At 41.3% G+C, this 20,728-nt stretch overlaps 1 protein-coding gene across 14 annotated transcripts in view; it reads right to left on the reverse strand.

Moving 5' to 3' along the window:
- LOC147335858 (adhesion G protein-coupled receptor L3) overlaps positions 1-20,728 on the reverse strand; it is a 264,385-nt gene that overhangs the window by 157,957 nt on the left and 85,700 nt on the right. For all 14 annotated transcript variants that reach the window (XM_086283022.1, XM_086283038.1, XM_086283063.1 and 11 more), the window contains exon 4: positions 10,191-10,404. In XM_086283022.1, the coding sequence (XP_086139148.1) occupies positions 10,191-10,404 (214 nt within the window). The remainder of the gene's footprint in view (positions 1-10,190; positions 10,405-20,728) is intronic.

Raw genomic sequence — 20,728 nt, forward strand, 5'->3', positions numbered from 1 at the left:
AAAAGGCCGCCAGCTTGAAATTTATTGCAACTAATTGGCCAAAATTGAATGCGGCAGGTTCTTATCAAAGACGATTGGAGTGGGGTTCGGAGGCAGGAAGGCTGAAAAATGAGACAGGATAATGAATGTCAGGTGATGTCATCCAATGCGGGAAAAGAATAGAAAGTGGAAGAAATAAAGCTCTTTGATTTAAAAACTCTCCATGAAAAGAGGGTTACGCCGGGGCAGGCGGCAAACAAGCACAGATGGAAAGGCGGTTTGAATTCCTGCAGTAATCCAAAGAAGTTCTGAATGCGTTTACTGCGTCGCATGTTTGGTTTACAGTAAAATGGAATCTTTATCTTCCCTTTCTGTCAGAGCTTTTATTAATACCCTTTTTGCATATTAACGCCGGCTGCAAAGAAAGAAAAAAACACCTCCCACCATTCTCTATTTGTTCACGCTATTACAACAGGCAGTTGTCTCCCGCTGTGCTCATCGGTCATGTTTTTGTTCTGTAATTGTCAGGTGCTCAACACATAATTGTATCATGGAAAAAACAGCCTCCAACCAAGAGTAAGCAAGACAAACCAATGACTCCTGCATAAACAGAGAAAAGCTGGCGGAGAACACTTGTAGTTGAGAAGGAACAATGCCAAATATCGCCTCGATGCAATCTAATAAAATATATATAAACCTATTTCTTAGCCCGTTGGGAATCAGATCAATAAAGGTAGTGGATCTATATATGTATATACATATAACAAAGTGCTAGAGTGCTTCTTTCTTATTGAATCTGCCTGATTGAACTTAGCAAGCGAGGAACACCTGGGTGATATTCTGACATTAATGCAAATGTAAATGTATTAAGTCATCTGACAGCTCTTTGTTTCGGGAGTTAAATGTTTATGCAAACCCTGATTTTAAACAACACGGGCCACTTGTGGTACGGCTTTAAAGTCGTGCCTGAACAATGACTGCATTACGCTCACATCTGCTCGGCATTATAATCGCTCTCGATGCCAGCAGCAGCTGTCTGTTATATTAAAGCTTCATAAATACTTAAAGCTACTTGTGCCGTGTAATTTTGCTTGCTTTTCTGCTTTCTTTGAGCGTTGCACTTTCATCAGAGATATCTTCACTCTCTAGTTTTTGGCCGGGGGCCAAAATCACCCAATCTTACATTTCTTATAATGCAACTTGATTTAATCTTTCATCAGCTCATTCTGAAAGCTTACATCTGCAGTTTGTCATGCAGGGTTTTCTGATAAAAATGTTAGGCTCGGTCCAGGCTCAGATCATGATCATCACATCGAGAGTTATGGAAGACACTGTAAAGCTGTTTCACAGGGAGAGCTGTACATAAACAGCATGGACTGGGTGAAATTTAATACTGACATCATGCTGGGTTTTTTCCTACTTTTGTTTTTTGTACTTTCAGGGATGTAAGTATAAGGAGACATTTACTGTAAATAGATGTAGACAGCCAGAAAACTTGACCTGTTGATATACAGTACAGTACAAAAGTCATGTATTAACGCTTACTTTGATTTATTTTGTTACGATAATGGAAATTAGTTACCTAGACTTATTAAAATACATGCAAAAATACATGGAAATACAGTATATGAGGAGAAACAGAATTTGGACCATTGTAACAAGCTTCAAAGTCAATATTTAGTTTGACGACCTTGATTCTTTACCAGAGAATGAAACCTATTAGTCGAGCTTTCTTGTCATTTCTTAAAGTAATATTTCTCCAGACTTCTTGAAGGATATTCAAAGCTCTTTTTTCCAATGCTGGCTGTCCTTTGTTCTGTTCTCTATCGCGATGATCCCACACTGCTTCAGTAATGTTGAGGTTCAGGCTCTGGCGAGTATTTCATTGTATGTTTTTCTATCCAGGTACACTTTTACTGCATTGGCAGTGTGTTTAGGATCATTGTCATACTGAAAAATAAAGCCACAGCCAATCAGACACCTCCCAGATTGTACTGGACTGTGGCTCAAAATCAGATGGTACTTTTCTGTGTTCATAATGCCATCAGTTTTAAAATGGATCCCCAGTCCCACTGGCTGAAATCCAACCCCAAACCATGACACAGCTTCACCCATGTTTTTCAAATGACTGTAGTCACTCACTTTTCCTACCTCTCTCCTGACCTCAATTGCTCCATAAGACTGGTTGCCACTAATTTAAAGTCCAGTCTTTGTGTAAATTGGCATACTTCAGGTATTTGGCTTGTTGACAGCCACCCTTTTCACTGAGACCATTTCTGTTGAGGCTTCGACGAACAGGAGATGGATCAACCGAAAGGCCAGATGCATCTCGCAGGTCCTGTGTTAGCTCTTTGCTGGATTGTTTTTTTCCCATTTCGTAAAGACATTATTTCCACTGTTCATCTGCTACAGGTACGTCTCTTCAGTTTTTTCAGCAATCTTCAGCAAGAGGCTCCACACCATGGACAAGCCAAGTTTTCAAGTTAATAGCAGCCAATGTTCAAAGAAAAACGTTGAAAGATCTTCAGAAAGCCTGGAGAACTCTGCTTAAGACCAGTTTAAAAAATTACAACAAGCCCAGCTCCTGAGGGCTGGCTCAATACTTTTGCACAACACTCGGTTTCTAATTATTTCCTTTTTGACAAACAGCTGTGATGATCAAAGATTTGAAGCACATAAGGATAAAATCAAAAACAATGCCAAGGGTTATAAGGCAGATACTGCAGTCGCCACCCTCTTTGCTGAGGGGATATCAGCACAGATGTGCTTGTTTTTTAAGCTATTAGGAATTACAGGTGCTAGGTCTGTGTTTTGTAAATATCACAACCAGTTAGCCTGAATAACTAATCCTCGTTTGGTCAGTGAAGAATACTGGTTCTTTAATCTGACGTTGAGCTAAATCAGTTAACAGGAACTGTTACTTTAAAGCCTTATGAAGGAAAAAAAGGCGTCAGCGTGTTTCTTCTCAGCGTTTGCACTTTGAGTCCCACGCACGGCCCATTTGCCAAAGACTACGTGTTTTCTTCCAATAAATCATACGTCCCTAATATCCTCCGGAAGCCGATTCTTCAGTTAATCCCACTCTCCTTCTCAAACAAATATCTCATTCAAATCCTCCAACGCTGAAATAAGGTCACAGGAGAAGGATAATGAGAACTGCTACGTATGGGGAAGATCATCGTCAAAGGCGAGAGGATCCTCCCATCTGCTTTTCGCTCCTTATCCCTTAATCACACTTGTCCCTCGGTCAGCACGAGGTTCCATCCGTCATTTGTCTCACGCATTCCCATCCAAGTGCGCTGGGATTGTTTGTTTTCCTCGTGCACGTCATTAACATGAAGTTTGTCAAATGTCAGCTGTCATGCGGCCGGCGGGGTGAAATCACAGGTTGTGTTAATTTAGTTTTGCTGTTCCTCGCGGGACTTATCACGCTGTGACATCCATTAACCTTCATCGTTAGTGTCATCTGCACCAAACACAACACGCTCCATGTCAAAAATACATTTTGTTCTTCTATTTTTTGTTCTGTAAAATGACAAGTGTGACGGCGCAGCGGTGCGAAGGATCCCAGGGAGGCTACAGAAAAGAAATAAAGTGCATATGGAAGAAAAAAGACCAAAAACAGATCAGAACATGTAGGTGTTTAGATGTGTATGTGTTGAAAGGGGGGGAGTTGCTCCATCCTGACCTGCTTTTCTCCTTCAGGGGTCGTACACAAGCCTGCCACAATGCTATCAGCTGTCCCTTAAGGTGGCTGCTGAGGTCTACTGAGATATAAGGTGATATATAGCTTTGATATAGCCTGTAATTACTTGCCGTGAAGGCCACACCGCCTTCGGGAAAAGAAAAGGGGAACACACAAAAAAAAAGGGTGGAGAGAGAGACAGAGAGACAGAGACACTGGGGCTCTGATGAGAAAAGGGTCAGTCTTGTTTGATAGCACAAGTGGCCAGCCTCTCCAGCGATTTCACACAGGGAAGTGGCACTAGATGTATACACGTGTTTGAAAGAGGGCAGATTCAACAGATACCTCAGCTGCAGAGAATCGCCTGTGAAAGTGTCCCACGGGGGAATGGCGATGATTGCAAAAAAAAAAAAATCACAGCGGCGTGTGTGCACACACTATGCAAATGGTGTCAAATTGTGCTAAATTAAAGCTCGGTACCATGTTTCAATTACAGTATCATTAGCCTCCATCTAGCTTTCAGCACAGCACCACCTATAAGTGACATGTTTATCCAGAGGCTATGGATTCTGCACATCCGCAGTGTTCAAAGCACAAAAGGGGGGGAATAGCTAATGAAAGAGACCCATTCATTTCACCCTGTCACAGGATGGTGCGAGACAACCTTCATTTCAAGATGCATTACAGCGCTCGCGAGCTCAGTGACGCGCTAGCACTCACATACAGAGTGCTATTAGCTCTCGCTTAAAAGACTGTAATGGTACCAAACACCTTACCAAAGTAGCTCTTTTATATGGCTTTATAAGTGGGCTAAACTGAAGCAGGTAGAGTTTGGGTTTGATAGCTGAATAACAATGGGGCTCTTCTTAGTGGTTGGTGAGGCGGGTGGAGGAGGGCTGAGCTGGCTAAATGTGTGTTGACAGCGCAAGCGAGCCAGTGACATGGCTGCACTTTTACCAGCGATGGACGCAAGCCTGGCACACAGACTAAGCCTGCAGCAGCGTGGCTCATCTTCAGACGCTACGTGAATGCTAACAACAGGGCTTGGCGGTCACCACGACTTAACTGGTGCCAGCAGGAGAGGCAGGTGGTACACAGGCCATAGTGGGATAAAAAGAGTGCCGAGTACCACAAGAGGAAAATAGCATGAGACCATTCACGAGTATGCCAATTAGTTTTTAATCAGATTAAGGTGACTGTGTTACTAAAACCACTTCTTCAAGTTAAATTGAGAGATTAGAAAGATTAGTCAACGTTTTTTCCCCTTAGTCAGCCGCCTACACTTGTTTCAACAGTCCGCAGTTTTAACAGCCACAACATAAAACTATCATTCATCAGCATTTTATGCATGCAGGAAATTTAATCAAACTTCAGGAAAGAAAATAAACTCTGATCACCTAGTTTCTCTAGTATCTTTCCATTGACTGTATGTTTTTCTATCCAGGTATGCTTTTACTGCACTGGCAGTGTGTTTGGAATCGTCGTCATACTGGAAAACCAAGCCACTGCCGATCAGTCACACTCCAGATGAAACATCAAAAATCTGACAATATTTTTCTGCGTTCATAACTCAATTCTAATTTTGACATGATTCCAAAATGCAAAACTTTCCAAAAAATGTCCAATGAATTCTGCAGTCCATAAGACCGATTGCCATTGATTTTCAGTAATTTGGCATACCTTAGCTTCCCCCCCCCCCACCGTTTCCCTTCCTTCCCTTCCTTAAGCTTCTTGACAGCCACCGTTCCTCTGAGACCATTGCAGTTAAAAGGACAGCACTGAAATGAGCTAATGTTCAAAGGGAAACTTTGAAAGGCCTGCAGAACTATTGCTCAGGTCTTGGAAGCAAAGTATAAAGAATTTAGACTTTTGCACAGTACTGTACATCAAGATTTATTTTTTTTAGGAAGTGTCCCTGTGCTCGTTTCTAGGTCTATATTTTTATTCTTGGACTCTACTACTCTTTCACCTTTTATTAAAGCCCATTCCAATTTTTCAAACAGAAGGTTTGAAAAACAAATAGGAGGGAACGCTGTGTTTGTGATGACCATTTCATGGGTATCGCCTCCCTTTGACATTTTAGTTCCAAAAGTAGGGAAAACTATCTAAGACAGATCATTTAGAGAAGTTTTTGCTTCACAGGTTCCTGACATTGGTCTTATTATTTGCAACTTTGGCCATGTTTCCTATGAGCGTCCAGGACTTTAACAGTATATACATGATAATAAAAGAAAAAGCCAATATGTCTCCTTTCACCATTTGCTCAAAGCATTTGAGGAAGTTTTATATACTCTAAAAATGGAACAAAGACTTTGATTTACTGACAGATGGTGGTCATTTCTACACAGAACAAACTCAAGTCAGCTCTAAGTGAGTCAGAGTAAGCTTCACAGTTGGTCTTGTCAGCACCAAGCTGTGAGTGTTGATCCCCGCTGTTCTTGAGGACCACAACTGCAGCTTTAGGGAATACCATTTATATTAAACACTGTCCATATTTGCAAGATGCCTTATAGATTGCATCACTCTGGCTGAAGTCTAAACAGTGTCTGCCATACTTCAGAATGAGAACGCATCTGTGGGGTTTTGAATAATTAGCAGAAAGGTTACGCAGGAAGTCAGATATTCGTTAGTTTATCTGTTGGAGTTTAACCAATAACCTATTTTACTGACTGTAGGGCTGTTTTTGACAGGCCTGTTGCACATGTTTGCTTCGCTCGTGTACTATAACACAGACCTGTATGTTATTTTATTATGTTATTCTTTTTGATGCTTATATTTCGTCTTCTTTTTCTTTGCAAGCTACATATTCATGGTATCAGACAATAAGCCAATAACCAGCCACAGGCACTAATAGTGTCATTGTTTGCCAAACATATATTTAAAAGACATGCATGACATACTTAATCGAATCCAGAAACAACAACGTACGTGTAACGTACACGAAATATCTGTATAAGCGTATCCGTAACGTATACGTTATGTAGCTGTTTGAGATCAGCTGCCAAACACAATATATATAATTTAAGGACTTGAGTGTTTTAAAAATTATTCCCAAAAGTTCTACAGATGTGTATGTTGTAAATTTCATTCAGATTGATTAAGTTATCTAGGAGGAGTTGGCGAACAGACGTACACTACGATTAGAGTAAGACACTTTCAGCACTACTAGTCAGTTATTACGTTAAAAGAAGTGCCGTTCAACACAAATGTTTCATTCGTGGTTCTTTAAAAAGAATATATATTTAATCCAGCCAAGTTCTGTATTATGTGTGTTTTTGTAGCCTAACAAATTAGCTTAGTAATCAAATACCTCATGAAAGCCACAATCAGGGGGAAATCAGGTTACTGGAAACCATGTAAATGCTCTAATCAGACTATTACCTTGTTTGGATTGTTTCCAGTGATTAGGCTATGGACAGAGACAGGAAAGTATGAGGTGAAGAAGGAACGTCTTTTAGTTAGTCAACTAAAAAATAAAAAGACATGAATATCCATAATCTCCCTGTCCTGGCTTTGGCCTTATCTTTGTCTGTTCTAACTGCTTGTTTCTCTTTCAGGCTCATTTTCCTTTTTAACCCCAATGAGCTTAGCCGCAGGTGCCTAGCAACGCCTGTGACAGCTCGACAGTGAAATAGTCGGAGGTGGCCATTCATTTGTTGTGCTAACCCCCGCATGCTAATGCCTAGCTGTGTCACTAAAGCCACGACCACATCCCTTCTTTGCCACCCTCCCTCCCAGTTCCAATTCATGCTACCCACACCTTTCATCCACTCAGCAGCTTCCTCTCCCAAGACAAAGTGCCCTGGCTCTGAATCAGGTTGTAGTTCCCTTTAAGCATCATTGAGACACCCCCGGTAGAAATGAGATGCTAAAAAGACACACTTGTCCCTGCTACTTTATGCTAGTTTTGTGTTCTTGACAGTTGCAGGACCCGTTGATTCATTCCTGCAGGGATTTTCGTCTGAGTGGGCGGCTCGGAGAACAAAGGAGCTACAGGGTGCATCAATTATCTGACAACATGTTTCAAACTACCTCGTTTTAGCATCGGCTGCTTTTCACACAGCTGATTATCTGAACTCTGTGTTACCAAACTAAAAAGCAAAGAGCAATAGTTTGATAAAGCCCAAACGTCCATTAGTATTCTCAAGGGGCCGTGACCAATCTGGAACTAAAGCTCTGGAAATAAGTAGAGGTGAACATACATTCAGCTTTGGAAATAAAATGAGGCAGACAAAGTCAATGCAGAGCAGCAATTTAGATAAAGTCCATCGCTTCTGAGTGCTCAAGGGTGTTTTGACCTCAAAGGCAAGGGAAACCATGCTTAGAATGATAGCAGATAGGAGTTTTTATTCTGCTCTTAAGTGCTGCAGTAAGTCAACAACACACCAAAGACTGACTATATGTATATTCACTCGGCACTCTCCCTGAGCTCCCCGTTCACTGCTTTCATACAACTTGCTTCAAACACTGAAAACTTGTTTATATATTGCCTTAATGTTAGCAATCTATTACATGCAAAAAGCCGAAGTACAGTAAGAGCATCCTCGCTCTCTGGCCTGACAAATAGGCCTCCATGTCCCGGTTTCTGCACAACAGGCTCATAACTCTGAAAACAAAGCTCACTTCTGGCAGTGAAACTCATCACACATGTTTCTTCTGCTTTAACAAATAGCCTGTTCATATTATTTGTAATGATCATTGATTTGTGTCAGTTTAAATTTATGGCTGGCACAGATTAGCAGCCAGGTATGGTGAGGTTTGTGGTTAATGCTGCTTGTGGCTCACTCGTTTTCTCAGTCAAATTAATCCATAACAGAGAAAAGTGTATGCACTATACCCTACCCTAATAATCTGCTCTGCATTCATTTTGTGGCTTTGTTAACTTGGAGCTCTGTTTTATACTTTTAACAAATCTCAAGGGCTGGTCTCAAACCAGACCCAAATAGTATTGAAATAAAGTGTGTACATTCTTGGGAGTAAGTAAAATATATTAAAAAAGCTACTCTTTTAAGAAAACATGTTTCAAAAAGAAGACATTTTTAATTTTTTATTAAATATCAGCAATCCTCAGGTGTGAATTAAAGTATTTCTCATTAACACAAGACTGGTTGATTATGTTTTCAAGATATGGCAATTATTTAAGAGCAAAAAGCAATTTGTTTCCTCTGAGCATGCCTGTGTGTGAACACGTACATATTCATGCATGCAAATAGTCTCAAGCTAGTCTTCTGAATGGGAGCCCAAACAACCTATCATTATTATTATTATCATCATCTGCTGTGGTCAACAATACACCTTTAAAATGAGTGCATATAAAAAGACCTTGCATCGTGGCCCTGGATTTCTTTTAGCGATGCTGCATAAAAGAAAGAAAATAGACTGGGAATGTGTTTTAAATTCTCTTTTTCATCCAAGGATAGAAAAAAACATAACTATACTGCATCTATTATGCATATTTTTCAATCGTCATTATGACCCTTTTCCACCACAATTCTTGGAAACGGTGTAGGAGGGTTTTTGGATCTTGTAATTTCGTTCTAGAGCTAAGTATGTACAGTTTTGACTACTTCCTGTTTAGTAGACTTTGGAGAACACACTGCACGGTTAAGTTTGTAACCCACAATGAAGTGAAAGCTAGCAAAGTAGGCTAATAAGCTTTCAGTGGGAAGGCGGTTTTAGGTTATTTATATCAGCTCCCATGTAGCTGTAGCTACATGTAGCTGTAGCTTCCATAGACTATATATAAAATATGGATGTAGCCTCCAAATTATCGATGATTTTGTCTTCTAGCATAATGAATACTCAGCGTTAGATTTATGACCATTGCTATAAAAGTTTCTGTGGACAGATGTGACCACTTTTAGACGGAAAAAAGCTAAGTAGAGTTAGCCTGCTAGCTAAGCTAATGCTACCACTTAGCTAACACTAACAGTTAGCTTTGCCACCAAGCTGCATCCATACACTCTATAGATTAATTACATAGACACTAATAGGATCTAATTAGTGTTAAGAAACAAATAAGATGCTAGATTTTCACTCAGCAAATGTGACTTCTTAGACTTCCCACTTTATTTGTCACATAACAGCATTTAAAATGGTTGGTTCTCCAAACAGAACCAACACCCATGAAGAAAAGTAGTCCAGTTACTTGGCTCTCCTGACCTAAAAACTAACAGGCAGAACCATCTATAGCCACCTGTGTTTGCATTTACCTGTCAGCCCTTAATGTACATTTTAAGCCTCATAGAAAATAAAATGCAGCTATGAAAGGGAAAATTAGCTACAACCATTTTCATCCTGAACTGTAAACATGTTCGTTTGTACAGCAGGAACCTTTAACACAGGTGTCTACGGGGAAGTACTCAAGTTTTTTTTACTTCATCACTTTTTAACCTGGTTAAGTCCTCAGTGTGAAATTAAGTTTCATAGCAAAGCTGATTGCTATAATTCAGCTTGAACTCTTAAATATTAATTATATAGCCGATTAAGAATATTTACTACAATTCAGACAAATTTATGTCCGTACCTTTGAGACATGATCTTGTATGCATCTGGAAGGTAACACCGTGTGTTCTCCATCTGTGCTGGGTCTGCGTCGCAGATCTTATCATCAGTGCGGCCGTAGTTGGCGCTTTCGATCAGGATGACGTCAGTGCCCGGGCACCGTAGCTCAATGGGGTAGCTCTCGCACGACAGCTCCCTCCTCACCACCGCCATGGGGATGGGTGCTCGACTGAAGGCTGAAAGAATACAAAATAAATAAATAAATCAGTGTGTGAGAATTTCCGTTTTCTTCTTACCGGTGAAAATATTTCTACAAATAAGTGTTAAAGCAACTTCATACTGCAGTTGTGGTTAGCTCAGACCTGCATTTTTTTAAAAAGTGTATACTACTGCAGGAAAATACAATCAAAAGGTCTGACACAGAGGCATAGGTGAAGAGGTTAGCCACCCTTTTCTAGAGAGTGTGGGTGGTTAGGACGCTGCTTGTTTGGAGTGGGAGGATGAGCGCTAACACAGGGGCCCCGGAGAGGCCAGGAGCTGTCGAAAGAGAGAGTCGGAGATACTACACAGATCAAACATAAGGAAATGGACACGGTGTTTGCTTTTGGCTGTGAGAAAATAAACATTCATTACATGGGCACTCAACTGAGAAATTAGAGACAGGCAGAAACACAAAGGCAAAGGATCCACAGCAGAGTGTGGCCCAAGTAAATTGTTGAAATTTCCCTCTAGACTAAAATCTATAAATCATAAGAAGCGCCAGATTCTTTGTTTTTTAAGGTGAAACAATGCCTTTCAGTTAGACAACACAAAGGCGAGAGGCAGGAGGTCAAAAGGTGGCCCTGTGCCTCAAGCCAAAAATGGGAGTCAAATTGGCAAAAATACGCTGTTTACTGCAGAGCCAAAATGGCCGGGAGACCCCAGTGAGGCTGAGAGGCGGCCGTCCAAAGGTTGCCATTTTTTCCCTTTCCTCTGACACGCACGCACATCTGCGGAGACTCACAGTCGCGCACGAACACGGCATGTGCAGAGCAGTCTGGAGAAGTTCTGTGTTTACAGCGAGAATAAAAAATGAGCGAGAAGCGTAAACATTGGCCTGAGTGACTGCAGGAGGACTGTGGCAGTTACGGATTTCTATAAACATCCTTTCAGACGAGTGTCTGAACTGAAAAAGCCAGCGCTGGATGACATGGAACACAGACATTCATCAGGGAGGACAGATGGAGAAAAAGAGGCACACGGAGTGAATCCACATGTGAAAACGAGAGTGGGTGATACCACATGTATCTCTAAAACTCCAAACGTGGCCCCAATGTGTCACTCGTGTGTGTTTGTGACAGTATGTATACAATAAAGAGCTATGTATGAATGTGAATGGAGAAGAGCGCTATGCGAGTGCAGTCCATTTACCACGAGCTCATTTTGACCTTGGAAACAACAACAGCGACAATAATCTCACCACAAGGTCCTTTTAATCATTCCTCCGCAGCCTTCAATCATATCATAAATACGCCATCAGCAAGTCGAGTGCAACTGCTGCAGATACAAGAAGTCTCCATTTAAAAAGCTCAAATGGGAAAAATTCTTACTTTTAAGGTCACGCAATTGAAAACTCCTGAAAAAAGACAATTAATGAAAGGATCCACATCAGTCACAGTTATTTAAATCCACGATCACAGAGCGTACTTGTCTGTAAAGCACAAACCAGTGTTATTTGCTAATGAAAATCCTAGAATAGGTGATAGCATACAAACCAAGATAACTGAACCTTTTGTCACAGTTTTAAATATATATTTATGGCATCCATCACCTTGGGTGTGAAGCGGCAAATGCTTAAGTAATAAACAGCTGCGTCTGAGATGTGTGAAGTGTACAATTTTCATCCATCGCTCTCTTGTTTTTCCTCACCCTTTTGCAGCCATCTCATTGTTTGGTTGTGATTCACACAAGAAACAAAGCAAAGCACTAACAATGACGGTTTTCTGACGGAAGTTACATTCAAGTTCGTCCAGCGCTGTGCCGCCGCGCACGGCTCGTTTCTTTCTTTACCAGCTCTTCCCAGTACTGCCGCTTTATTGAAGTCAGACCGGCTTATCATGTTTAATTACATATCTTAAAACAGCTAGGCGCAACAATGTCGAGCTGACACTTCATGTAATCTCAGACGGATTGGTTGATGTTGAGATCAAGGCTCTGTGGGGGCCATACCATCTGTTGCAGAACTCTTTGTTCTCGCGTCTTCCCTATGGTATCGTGCCATCGAATGCAAATATAGGAAATGAACACTGAACACTTTAAAAATAAAAGACATTTTTAAAAGTAATGTAGTGGTGGGTGTTTTTTAGCCAGTGGAATAACTTTGAGTAAATGCCTTTCTTTATAACCTAAATCAAACAGCTTAATACAGAACCCTGCCAGATTTTTGTGGATATAATTGTATTACTGTGCATTACAGTAAATTAGTAGATTTACTTAATTTACTGTATTTTCACAGTGAACTTTCATGGAATCCACATTGTGCAGATACAGTACCGTGCAAAAGTCTTGGGCCACCCCTCATTTCTTTAATTTGCTTCCACACAGACCCAGATTTATTTAAAAGTAGTCTTAAGCAATAGTTCCCCAGGTTTCTTTTTCATTCATTATCAGCCCAGATCTTGACCTATGAATCACTCAAGCATAAAAACACATCTAACTCAAGGCAGGAACCAGTATTGTGTCTACACACAACTGACAATTTAGCAAAGAATTTTAAATTGTATCTTTAGGCACTTTGTTGCTATCAGCTAGGTTGCAAAAACACATTTGTTCCAATTTATTCAGTTGAGTCTGTGAAAAATGCCAAAGATAACACAGTTTCACAGGAATAAAATTGTAGTTTTGAACCAACAAGGTGATTTTAAAAGAGCTATTAACTGAAAACTTGGAATATCTAAGCATGGATTGCAGTGTGTCTTTAAAAAAAATAGAAGAAACTGGACTAGAAATGTCCTTAAGCAATAGGGAAAACCCCCCAGAAAAGACCTGACAGAGGACCTGAGAGCTGCATCTGAAAATCAGTGGCAACAGTCATCATCAACATATACAGCGGTCTATACTTATGAAAAGTACAGTCACATTTTGATCCAACACGTAATCCCATCTGGAAAGCATCTGATAGGCTGTATTTTGCAGCATGAGGATGATCACAACCACACTGCCAATGCAGCAAAAGCATGCCTTGGTAGAAAAACACACAATGAATGCTATCAGTCATAGACGAGCATCCCCGGACCTCAATGTTATTGAAGCAGCCTGCGATCGTCTTGATAGAGAACCGAACAAAAAGGCAACCAACATCCAAAGAAGAGCTTTGAATGTCCTTAAAGAAGCACGGAGAACTATTCCCGAAGACTTCTTGAAGAACTTACAAGATATCTTGCCTAAGAGAGTTCAGGCTGACTTAAAGACTAAAGTTGGTCAACCCAAATATCGACTTTCAAGCTTGTTAGAACTGTTCTTTCCAATAAATTGCTGCACCTATTTCCCATTTTCCCAGGGGAATATAAAGAAATGAGGGTCGGCTTGAGACTTTTGCACAGTACTGTGTGTGTCCCATAATAGATCATTATGCCGTATTTATGTAAGGGGACACAATCTCTACCATTAGCAGTTTAAAAAGTCATCCAAGTACCACTTTTTATCTTTCCCTGGAGCTAAACAGAGAAAACACAAAGGCACACGGCGAGGTGAAACAACAAAGTCCCTCATTATTGTGTCATTTCATTTTGTCTCATAAATCATTCAAGCCCCAACACAGTAAAGCACTCTTGCCATTGAAATATCACCGATTGGAATTGTTATATTCAGTGGCGATGAAAGCCATCAATTATCTCCCTCTTTATGGGAATATTTATTCCACCCCCTGAAAAGCACCGCTGTGGATCACACCAAACTTCTTTGAAAGTGACAACAGCAGAGCAAGGGGGATAACACGGGATGAATACGGCAGGTGCACTTAGCTAAATGTCTAAAGTGTAATTGACTTTGATTGAAAAGAATTAATTGTTTATTTATCCTCCTGCTTTTAAGTGTGCATGCTTACTTTGAGAGCTGCCTCAGTTTAAAAAAAAAAAAAAAAGAGGCCCTATTGAATAGTCTGCATTAATCTCGATAAATACGATCTCATTGATTTGCTATGAAATCTTAGAGTCATTCTCTCAAACCTCATCGCAGCGCTAAGCCAAGGGCTCAGTTGATGCCAGCATCCCCCCCGAAAGAAACATTAAAAAAACATCAGAGAGCGGCGAACACGATGCCGTAAATGGGCACCAGCAATCCCCTAATGCAGGCGAGTAAAAGCAGGCCAGTGATGTCTCAGATTACCCAGCTAGTCAACAACTGTAGTGTAATTACATTTGTGCCCGGAGGCGGTGATTGATAGGGCTCATATTCCTCAGGTGCCAGAGCCGTCATCTCGCCCTGCTTGCACGCATCCCCGTCTACCTGCAGACATCATTGTCAGATCTATTGAAAATCGAAATAGTCTTATTGAAAGTCCATCCTCTACCCTAAGCTCCCATGTTCTATTCACTTCATCTCGCTTTCCCTGTCTTCAACTAATAGAGGTGTATTTATATGCAGTGTGGATCTCTTTTCTCCACTGCAGATTCTCCCTGGATAATTCCTTTGACAAGAGCTCTGCTGAACACATACATATACACATATATATATATATATATATATATATATATATATATATATATATATATATATATATATATATATATATATATATATATATATATATATATATATATATGAAAGAAGTGATTTGGGGTAAGCAAAGCGTAAAGGGCTGGATACTTCCACCGCCTTCATGCGAGCAGTGTTTTTAATCACGATGCTTGCAAATGACATAACTCACAAATGAATATTTCAAAAATTGCAATTACTCGCCAAAAAGGTCAACAGAAAGGTCAGACAGAAAAATGGTCATTTGGAAAATGTCGCACCCCCGCAGAGCTTTTAAAAATCACCCTGAGGGTGGGGGCTTCGGCCTCCTGATTGCGGGTTTGTAAGTGGCAAATGGTGAGACAGCAAGCTAAGAAATCTCGCTGTTAAAAAGCTCATTCTCGGGTCACTGACACTGAGCCCAGACCCCATCGCCTTCCCACCCGAACCGCGAGGCACTGAAGAGCAGACAGAGAACGATGACATTTAAAAGTCAGCACTCGTAACAAAACAGGGGTCCTTCGGGGGCTTGTTTTCCATTTCATCTCCCAAGAAAACATGTCAGGCAGGCGCAATTAAGGTCGACCACCACACACATTTACAATGAACCCCCCCTAACCCCACCAAATGAGCCACCATCAATTGGAAAAACAGATGTCGGGGACATGTGCGGCTCCTAACAAGAGAGTTTTAGATCATTTCGCAGGCTTCAGCTGAAGAGTGCAAGCTCATACGCGGGAGATAATTTCCCAATAAACATGTGCTCTACAATTAGGCAGAATCTGGCAGAGACCCAAATATGTTCCTAGTTTGTTTTTGCTTTTTAAAAAAGGGAGAAAAAGATGTTTAGGCTATGAATATGTAAGAGTTTAACATTTTATTCTTAAAAAGAGGCTCGCTTTCAGCAGCAGACAATTTAAACTGGGCGGGGGGGAGTTTGCATTCAAATGAACTCCTGACTTCATTGAATTAATGTAAGATAGATGGAGGAGAGGGGAGGAGATGGCGAGGGAGCTGATTCAACAGATCAAATGTCTCGTTTTCCACCGAGAATCACTGGATGGGTCCGGCCCCCAGAGCTAGTGATTAATTAGCGCATGAATCTGGATCCTGTTATTTGATTAGACCAATGGGAGCCTGTCACACCGACTTCTTAGTTTGCAAAAAATGACATTTTCTGGTGGGCATGAAGTTGAAGTGGTTGGGGGGGTGGAATAAGTCGCACACACACATACAAGACTGCTTTTCAGTGAATTGCTTGGGAGAAAAGGGGGGGGGGAAGGATAGCTTCTTCAATAATGCATGAGGGATTATTTATCTTGAAGTGAGAAACAGTTCAGGCAAATTGTTCTCCCAAATAAATTACGTTTACATATGGCCCAAGGCAGGAGAAATCTCAAAGGCTTTTATGGGGGAGTGCAAAATTATCCAGGAACTGAACTGTCAAAGAACTCCGCAGATGGAGCGCTTAAGAGAACGGCATCAATAAAACATCGTTTTTCTGCTGAGCGTGAAAAATGCGAGGCTCGTGCGCGATCGAGGCGGTCACACAACTTCCGGGACAAAGAAAAAAGTTTTTGAAACTTGAAAAACAACAACAACCCCAAAAAAATGGACTCAATAAGGCGTTTTATCGAAACCTGCAGCCGGGATGACGGATAACACCTCCGTAATGATAAATCCATGAGCCCACCACGGGGATGATCGTGACAAACTTCTCAAATCGACTTGATGGCTTTTGACACTGACCAACGATGCCGCTAAGCACAATTAGCATAACTCATTGTGACAGCACCCAGATATCCATTCACCACGCCAAATGAACGAGCCATTCATTTTGCCTCTGCTCCCGTTCAACAGCGCACGTTTGAGCACATTAATTGGCAACACACCACGAACTTGCAAATTCCAGCAGAGGGGGGGGAAGACTGATGGGTGGGGTTTTGGTTTTTTTTCCTCATTTTCAGTGGAAATTTGTAAACTGTCAGTCAAACTGGCTGTGATTGCCCGGAGCGAAATGAGGTCCTCGGTGTTAACAAATTAGTGCTGAGGGATAGAGATACGGTGAAGATGTAATAAACTACTCCAGCTTATTGGCTCGGCCTCCTCACGTGGTGATGATGTTTTTATGAGAAGCCGCGTGCACCTTCTGTCTGACGCAACCCACGGCGCAGCAATCACTGGAAGTGATTTTCTTCTTTCCTACCGCAACGCAGTATTGACACAGTTCAAGTTAATAACTGTAAGAGTTAATAAATTGGTCACTAGGTGGAGCGAAATCTGCAGAGCTCAGCAGCTTCCCCTTCTCTCTGTGATATACTTCCAGCAGACAGAAGCCTTATGTTTGCACACGCCGGTAACAAATACAAGTGGCTCATCACTCCATAAAGGCTTGATACACATACTCAGAACATAGAGGTGAAGTGTCTTTCCATCCAGCGAGCACTTCCATTTAATTAATCACTACTCCAATTCATTAAGTGCGTAACCATGACAAGAAAAGAATGAGGAAATGGGAAGCAAGTCCCATCGAGGTCTTGCGTTAAAAAACACTTTACTGTGCAAATTACAACATTAGAGTCTGAGGTCAAATCCTCCGCAGCTTGCCCCCGATTCTCTCGCAGCGTTGTACGAACTCTTTGTTTTGTATTGAGATTAACTAGGTTGTTTTGAAAGTCGTCACATGATCAAAACCCCCTTTTCCATGACCACGATCGCTTGAAGTTTCGTAGAACGGTCTGGATGAGTGACGTTAAAAATGAGAGACATTCGCAAAACTAAAAAGGCAAAGAGCTCGTTACTTTGAAGCTGATCTTTATAGAAATACTTTGGATTGCACATAAGAGTGCTGTGTGTCTGCAGCACGCATTATAACTTATTCAACCACCTGAGAAGACACCAGGTAGAGTATAATTAATGCATAAAGGCCAAGAAAAACAATGCAATGGTCGCAAGTGTAAAACATCAACAGCGCATCACTGCATCCATCCAGCTCAAGAAGACGCATTGAAATCACCAACCAGCATCAAAGATATTTAATCAGAAACTGAATCGTTATTAATTATTCGTTATTATTAATCTCTTGCTCTCTCCTACAGTGCGCCTGTTGTCTCATCTCCCTTCCCTTGACTCCAACCGGTCACAGCAGATAGCTGCCCTTCCCTGATCCTGGCTTCTGCTGGAGGTTTTCTTCCTGTTAAAAGGGAGTTTTTCTTTCCCACTGTCGCCGAATGTTTGGTCAAAGGGGGTTGTCTCATTGTTGGGGTTTTCTCTGTGTTGTTGTAGGGTCTTTATCTTACAGTATAAAGTGGCTTAAGGTTAGTGTATTTGTGCTTTCACACTGCATAAATAAAACTCAATTGAATCTATTTTTTCAAAAGCGAGAAAACCTGTCCTGTATGCAAACTGTCGCAGAGAAAATAGAGAGTTTTATTCGTATCTACCATCAGGGGTGTAATTTCCAGGGGGGTTAGGGGGGTTATGACCCCCTCAATGATCAGACCTAACTAATATAACCCCCAATAAAATTATGGATTATCTTGCATAAATAGACTGTTGATTTTCTTTACTCGTTTCAGTTATTACCAGCAAAATAGTTGCATGTTTAATCATCTGGGAATTAACCCAGATTTATTTATTTATTTAGACAGAGATCTTGACCCCCCGAATGTTCAGCACAAAGTTACGCCGATGTCCACCATTCACATCTACCATGCCGGCATAGTGAATGGAGTGAAAGACTAAATTATTTGTCTGCAAAGATGAACTTATACAGAGTAATTTCCAGGAATGAAGCTGGATGTAAAGGTGAACGCAGTGCATGGTTACTTTAATTCTGTGTTGTTTTGGTACAGCTATCTTTTTTCATATGTTTTCTTTTTCTTTTGAGACATGCACTGAATTTAGGTGAATAATGAGGGCTAATTGCATTTTCGTGCAAAGGTTCGGACAGACGTGAAGACGTTAAAGAGGTGTTCTGTTTACGTGACGGTGCAATAAAAAAAAAAAAAAAAAGAGTCTGTCTCTAAAAATCAGTGAACAATGATGACACATAATAGCGATTGTCATTTTGAAGCCGTAATCATGCAAGTGTACTAGTACAAATTCTTTCCAATTTCCTTTCCTGCATGCAAATCACGCAGAGGTCCCGCTTTTGTCAGACAGTCCAACCCAGAAGTGAGCCTGCAGAGAGGGCTGCGCCCGTGGCAGCAGCTCATCCCAGCGAGCCCGACTTTGTTCACCTCGCCTCTGACATCGTTTTGCCATTTCCCTCTCCTTTCCTCTCCGCACTCCCCCTCCTTCCTGTAATGTTCCCAGATGTGTCAGCATCACTCAAGGGAACATCGCAGCCAAGACTAACGCACCTTGGCCCCCACCTACTGCACGCTGCCTCCTAGTCTTAAATGAACACAATCCCTGTCACACAAGCACATAGGAGATACTCGCACACCTCCCAGAGCAGACATGACTCAACATGCCCCTATAGCAACACATGCCCCCTTAGTAATTGAGGTCAAAGAAAAGAAACAACAGCCTGATTTTTGCCTTGTGTGCGGGGAAAGAGGTCTTTCCCTTGCTCCTCTTTTGCTCCATATCATCAGATGGAATTGCCCAGCAGCGTACTGGAGGCAACAGCTTAGCTAAGTTTAGCACGGTGAACTGAGACAAACTGCAGTGCAACCTTGCTAATGTGAACTTCTCAAGGAAAGGTGGTTCAGACGAGGAAAACGCAAGTACAAGTGGTGTATCAGTTTTTCTTTTTGGGGTGGAGGTGGGCTGTACTCGTCTTAAACCCATGTTTATAGCAGTCCTTTACTAATGTAATCACATTCTGAAACACAGTTGTTGCTGATATAAACTGACGGTAATATAACTCCAAGTGACATATGCAGTAATCGCTGTCACCACTTAGTCTTTCACTTCAAACCATTATGAGGTTTAAACGAAATGTTTTGTTTCCATGGTCACTCCCATAACATCTGCTCTTAATGAGGAGTATGTTTTAAGAGATACCATCCTCTTCTTAAGTGAAGGAGCAGAGAAGCCAACTTATCTCTTTTTTTTACTGCACTATGAGACATTAAAATCTAGTTGTGGTCAAGCAGCGACACTTTTTAACTGAAAGATGATAGGCTAGTCTCCTGATAAGATGTCAAAAAGTCACGAATAACTAATCTGTTTTTCAGTGTTCACGCACACGTTTTGTTTTTTATCGGCACAAATTTGCAAGTACTAGAGTTATATTTCGTCTTTAAGGTATATATTTTGTGCAGAAAAGCAGGGAGGCCTGACCATGGCAAGTGAAGAAACAAAGCTCCGAAAGTCGCGGTAACCATTGCATTTCACCACAAACCATGAGCTTTATCTAAACTTTAGGCCTCACTCACACGGGACATAGGACACCAGGCGCTGACCCCTTTGCAACCTCCTGTTACTAGGGAAAAATGTTTATTCCCGGAGGGGTTGCTAAGTGGTTGCCGGAGGTTGTCGACTGTCACTTGGGTGAAATTGGTAACAAAGAAGTATACCGATCAGTATTCAAGTTCACAAACTGCCATGAGCCTGTGCTGAAAACGAAGCCAACACAGGTGACAAAGGGTCCTTCTTGAGGCCGACTCCATGCTATCTGGTAAGCTAGACTAAATTCCAATCAGTGGTCCGATCCTCTTGACCATGGACTTGGTCAAGAGGATCGTTTTAGGCTACCTTTCAATGCTGTTCTCTGCTAAATAATACGGCTCACAGGGTAGTTAATTGCGTAGTGGTTTATACATTCGCCTAATAAGCAAAAGATCCCTGGTTTGTTCCCAGGAGGAGACAGAAATCCCTTGGGGGGGTTTGCATCAG

The sequence above is a fragment of the Aulonocara sp. 'chitande type north' Nkhata Bay genome, linkage group LG3 (genome assembly GCF_057382095.1).
Source record: "Aulonocara sp. 'chitande type north' Nkhata Bay isolate Kocher_YH1m ecotype deep benthic linkage group LG3, A_spYH_male_GT1.1, whole genome shotgun sequence".
NCBI classification, from domain to species: Eukaryota; Metazoa; Chordata; class Actinopteri; order Cichliformes; family Cichlidae; genus Aulonocara; species Aulonocara sp. 'chitande type north' Nkhata Bay.